General features: G+C 50.7%; 1 protein-coding gene across 3 annotated transcripts in view; it reads left to right on the forward strand.

Annotated features, from left to right (window-relative positions):
• The first annotated feature begins 1420 nt into the window (after positions 1-1420).
• The window catches only part of Tert (telomerase reverse transcriptase), a 23973-nt gene continuing 19393 nt past the window's right edge, over positions 1421-6000 (forward strand). For 2 of the 3 annotated variants that reach the window (XM_029544139.1, XM_029544140.1), the window contains exons 1-2: positions 1457-1759; positions 1862-3185. In XM_029544139.1, the coding sequence (XP_029399999.1) occupies positions 1541-1759; positions 1862-3185 (1543 nt within the window). In that variant the 5' untranslated portion in view covers positions 1457-1540. Of the gene's footprint in view, positions 1760-1861; positions 3186-6000 lie in introns of all 3 variants that reach the window. The other variant, XM_021208529.2, reaches the window with a different exon arrangement.

The following is a 6000-nucleotide window of genomic DNA, read 5'->3' on the forward strand; positions in this document are numbered from 1 at the left end:
TTTTTTGAGGCAGGGTCTCACTTTGCCCAAGTGGACCTAAAACTCAGCATGTAGCTGGCCTGGTTTTGATGCCTTCTCACCCTGCCTCTTCCTCCCAAGAGTCGGGATTACAAGTGTGCACCACTATGCCCAGCTATATTCTTATTTTTGAGACTGTTTTCTATGCTGGTTTCTTTAGGGAACTAAAGTAGATTCATTGTTGGCATAAATTTCTCGGTTCAGGCCCATATCTCCTAAGTAGCAGAACTAAGCAAATCTCAAACAACCCCCTCGAAAAGACTGATGCCCACTAAACTGACTTCAAAAATAGCTCCTGTAATCCTGAGCATTTACAAGGCGGCAGACCTCCTATAAGGGAGTAAATATGAAAACGCGCCTGTTCAAATGCTAGGTCGGTGGATAGAAGCAATTTCCTCAGAAAGCTAAAGGCACCAAAGGTTATATTTGTTAGCATTTCAGTGTTTGCCAAACTCAGCTACAGTAGAGATCACAGATTCCCTATTTCCCAGAGATTCAGAATTCAACGGCCCCTCTCTAACTATGGCTCAGGGTCGTGTCATCACAAATGCCCCAACACAACAACCCCCACCCCTATCCCACCCACCCCCACCCCACCTCACACGTGCAAGCACTATTACAGCTGCCAGCCTAGCAGGGCTGCCATCCTAAGGTCGAGGTCGCTGCTTTAGCTGTGTGCACTCTCAAGCGCCCTCACCCAATGGCCCTGGCCTTGCTATGGATGCGGTGAGTTGAGATGATGCTCTGGACCCTGAGGTGAAGGCCGCTAGAACAGTGAAAAAAGCTAACGCGGGGCTTTACCTAGTTCCCTTCCTTTGGTGGTGGGTGTTTACGGAACATATTTGGTTGGGATCTGAGCATATGGTCGCACCACAATAAAGCCTTAACCTGTACAGTAGAATTCTGGCTGTAATCATGAAACCTGGTTGGGACGAACTGCGATTGCCACCACCCACCTCACTGTCTGTGTCGACCACAGCAGGCAGGAGCGGTCAGCTTAGGAACAAGCAGAGCCTTAGGTCCCTCCGCCTACCTAACCTTCAATACATCAAGGATAGGCTTCTTTGCTTGCCACCTCGCCCCAGTTTAGACCACCTGGGGGGTTCCCAGCTGGGGCGAACAGAGAACCCGAGAAGCATCCTGTAGAGAGAAACCCTGCATGACTGCGCCTCCCCCCCCCCCCCCCCCCCCCCCACCTTTTTTTTTTTTTTTTTTTTTTTTTGGTTTTTCGAGACAAGGTTACTCCAACACTTCCAGCAACCACTGAACTTGGCTGGGGAACACACCTAGTCAGTAGTCCTCAATCACCAGCTGTGGGACCATCAACGGAAAAAGTACTGTTTCTGCGACCACGCCCCTTCCGCTACAACGCTTGGTCCGCCTGAATCCCGCCCCTTCCTCCGTTCCCTGTCTCAACTTTTTCCGTCGTGGACTCTAAGTGGCTGGGATCCTGGCTGTTTTCTAAGCACAACCCTGCATCTTGGTTCCCGCACGTGGGAGGCCCATCCCGACCTCGAGCACAATGACCCGCGCTCCTCGTTGCCCCGCGGTGCGCTCTCTGCTGCGCAGCCGATACCGGGAGGTGTGGCCGCTTGCAACCTTTGTGCGGCGCCTGGGGCCTGAGGGCAGGCGACTTGTGCAACCCGGGGACCCGAAGATCTACCGCACTTTGGTTGCCCAATGCCTCGTGTGCGTGCCCTGGGACTCACAGCCTCCACCTGCTGACCTTTCCTTCCACCAGGTGGGCCTCCAGGGGGGATCCCCATGGGTCAGGGGCGGAAAGCCGGGAGGACGCGGGCTAGTGCGTCTAGCTCCTGTGTCAGGACCCTCTTCTCCTTACCAGGTGTCATCCCTGAAAGAGCTGGTGGCCAGGGTTGTGCAGAGACTCTGCGAGCGCAACGAGAGGAACGTGCTGGCTTTTGGCTTTGCGCTGCTTAATGAGGCCAGAGGCGGGCCTCCCATGGCCTTCACTAGTAGCGTGCATAGCTACTTGCCCAACACTGTTACTGAGACCCTGCGTGTCAGTGGTGCATGGATGCTACTGTTGAGCCGAGTGGGCGACGACCTGCTGGTCTACCTGCTGGCACACTGTGCTCTTTATCTTCTGGTGCCCCCCAGCTGTGCCTATCAGGTGTGTGGGTCACCCCTGTACCAAATTTGTGCCACCACGGATATCTGGCCCTCTGTGTCCGCTACTTACAGGCCCACTCGACCCGTGGGTAGGAATTTCACTAACCTTGGGTCCTTACAACAGATCAAAAGCAGTAGTCACCAGGAAGCACCGAAACCCCCGGCCTTGCCATCGCGAGGTACGAAGAGGCATCTGAGTCTCACCAGTACAAGTGTGCCTTCAGCTAAGAAGGCCAGATGCTATCCTGCCCCGAGAGTGGAGGAGGGACCCCACGGGCAGGTGGTTCCAACCCCAGCAGGCAAAACGTGGGTGCCAAGTCCTGCTCAGTCCCCCGAGGTGCCTACCGCAGAGAAAAATTTGTCTTCAAAAGGAAAGGCGTCTGACCTGAGTCACTCTGGGTCCGTGTGCTGTAAACACAAGCCCAGCTCCACGTCCCTGCTGTCACCACCCCCAAAAGATGCCTTTCAGCTCAGGCCATTTACTGAGCCCAGACATTTCCTTTACTCCTGGGGAGATGGCCAAGAAGGTCTAAACCCCTCATTCTTACTCAACAACCTCCAGCCTAGCTTGACTGGGGCCAGGAGACTGGTGGAGATCATCTTTCTGGGCTCAAGGCCTAGGACATCAGGACCACTCTGTAGGACACACCGTTTATCGCGTCGATACTGGCAGATGAGGCCCCTGTTCCAACAGCTGCTTGTGAACCACGCAGAGTGCCAATATGTCAGACTCCTCAGGTCACATTGCAGGTTTCGAACAGCAAACCAACAGGTGACAGATGCCTTAAACACCAGCCAGCTGCACCTCATGGATTTGCTCCGCCTGCACAGCAGTCCCTGGCAGGTATATGGTTTTCTTCGGGCCTGTCTCTGCAGGGTGGTGCCTGCTGGTCTCTGGGGTACCAGGCACAATGAGCGCCGCTTCTTTAAGAACGTAAAGAAGTTCATCTCGTTGGGGAAGTATGCCAAGCTATCTCTGCAGGAACTGATGTGGAAGATGAAGGTAGAGGATTGCCACTGGCTCCGCAGCGGCCCAGGTGAGCATGGCTGGTCTCCAGCTGAATGCACTAGGGGTCCAGAAAAGGGAGACAATGTGTGGCAGTAACCCAGGTCCCCAGTGGTGTGGTGGCTTTATGCAGTCAATGGTTGGACAAGTTCCGTCTGATGATCTCTGACTCCAGGCTCCCTCCAGCTCACCTTACACAAACTAAGATTCTTGTCCAAGCCCTGGGCAGGTTCTCAGTGCTGGGGGACATTGTGCAGAACAGATAAGCAGACAGGGAGCATAGTGGATAGAAGTTCTGGCACAGCACACCAGAGAGAGTCTGGAAGCGCTACTGAGAGCTAATGTAAGGTTCCCGTGATTCGCTAAAGAATGATAACCCCCAAACTCAAATAGTATGCAGAAGCAAGGAGTGTTTCATTCTGCAGAAATCGAGCATGCGGGGGTCTCTCTTTCCAGAATGGAGAGACAACCGAGTAAGCTCGAAGGCTAGATTTAAAGGGGACTCCGGGATAGGTGGCCTTTATCTTACTCCATCTCTAGGGGCATTCCATTACTGGGGCATGGGGTTGGGGTTGGAAACTGTTACTGGGGAGGTCTGGAAACTTGCTGACCCATTGTCCTTGCTTCAGGCTAGGTAGCTGGGTAGCTTCTAATGGCAGGATAGTTTCTGACTAGCTACCTAAAGCCTGGTTTTTGTTGTTGTTGTTGTTGTTATTGTTGTTGTTGTTTGTTGTTTGGTTTTGGTTTTTTGTTTGTTTGTTTGTTTTTCTAGTAACTTGCCTGGACTTGCTCAGTTTTTAGGTCTGGTCTCCTAGACTGCCAATTTGAAGCCTATTAAGGAGTCAGCCTGTCTCACTACTCCAGGTTATCTATAATCCCCCTGTAGAACAATGCCTCACTGATAACAATGGCAGACCAACATAGAAACCCATTGTCCTTGTGGGAAGTGGGGCGGGCGCCTGAGTTTCAAAGGTTCTTCTGGTTCTCCCAGATACGCGCTTACGCTACAGTGTTGCAGCTGCTCGATCTACAAAGGGTAGGGTGAACGAAGGAAAGATAAATGAAAAAACTGTTTCCTACAGTGAAGATCGCTGCCCCATCTTAGCTATGAGAAGGGACTGGGGAGTGGAGCCTGGTGCGGAAAAAAAGACTGTGTTACTTGGAAGGCTGCAGAGCCTGGACTTCCTGTGCCCTCCTTGCCTGGTTTTCTGGGCTTAATGTTGAGGTTGTCCCTCTGTAGTCACTACTTGACCCTTTCCCTTTCAGTCAACCCTCCAGTTATACCCTGTGCATGTATGGAAAGGACCAAACTCCCTATCCTGCTCTCCCTTTCCCCAAATTCCTAGGATATTAACGGCTTAGGGTAGAGCCATGCTTATCCACCATGGATGATCTTGGGAAGCTCCAAAGTAAGCTTTTAAAAGTACATGTCCGGCAGAGTATTGTGGCAGACACCTAATCCTTCCAGCACTCAGAAGCAGAGGCAGGTAGATCGCTGAGTTCAAGGACAGCCTGGCCTACAAAGTCCTGGCCAGCCAGGGTTCTGCTACACAGAGAAACCCTGTCTCAAAAACAAACAAACAAACAAAAACATACCTGCCCTGGGGGTGATAGGCACACCTTTAATCCTAGCACTCTGGTGGCAGAGGCAGACTGATCTCTAGAGGTTGGGGCTCGCCTAGTATACAGAGTGATTTCTAAGACAACCACGTTACACTCAGAAACCTTATCCTGAAACAAACAGAACTTCCCTGACCCTCCAGCTGCAGCACAGAGCCTGTGTGGCCAATGCACGTCTTCCCACCTGCTGCATGCTGACATCTCATTCCTTCAAGTCTCCCTGTCTCCCTTACCCACAGTGGGTCCCTGGCAGTTGCCCAGGGTTACTGAGACACCCCCCCCCCCAGGCTGGCCTCGAACTCAGAAATCTGCCAGCCTCTGCGCCCCCCCCCGGAGGAAAGGAGATACTGCAGCCCCTCAGCATCCTGTGTCCTCAGACAGGTAGCAGCTCTCCTTGTTCTGGACACAGGCTCCTTAGACTGGACTTTGCCTGTCCTTTCAGTTTACATCCAGTTTTATGGTTGCCTTTCCAGACTTGTTTGAACGTGTCTCTTTTCTGCTCCAAGAAACCCCTTTGACCTTCAGTTTGTCTGTGGAAACTTAAGCATGCTCTCTGTTAGAGTTTTCCTTAGAATTTTACTCCTGTCTCTTCAGATTCATTCTGGCTCCCCACCACTACCACCTCCACCACCCCAGCACCATACATCATAGGTATTTGGCTACACGTTTACTTCTGGATACTGCCTTAGCTGCACCTAGTGCTTCCGTATGTGGCCATTTTGATATCAGTGGTTTTTTAATTTTTGTTTTGGAGATTATATATATATATATATATATATATATATATATATATATTCCAAATGTGTGAAATATTTTGAATTTTCCTTTGAATTTGACTCTTAATTCTGTGTAGAAGTCTGTGTAATACTAGTTATTCAAAGGTACTGCAAACTTGTACCTCTGCACAGGCAGTTTTCCTAAATGTTCACTGTATTTCTGAATCCTGAGAATTTTTTGTGTCCACTATGTCAAGTATAGACAGGAAAAGTCCACATCCCTTCTGGTCATGAAATAGGAAGAGGGCTACTTTGGTTTCTCACTAATCGGCTGGGTTTATTTCTTCTTGCTCTGGTAGTATTAACATGCAATGTTGTGAAGTGTATGTACTAGTTACAAATGTTTATTCACTTTATGTTTATTTACTTGAGACAAGATTTTACTATGTGCCAGGCGTGGTAGCACATGCCTTTAATCCCAGCACTTGGAGGCAGAGGCAGGTGGATTTC

This window comes from Mus pahari, chromosome 11 (genome assembly GCF_900095145.1).
Source record: "Mus pahari chromosome 11, PAHARI_EIJ_v1.1, whole genome shotgun sequence".
Taxonomy (NCBI): Eukaryota; Metazoa; Chordata; class Mammalia; order Rodentia; family Muridae; genus Mus; species Mus pahari.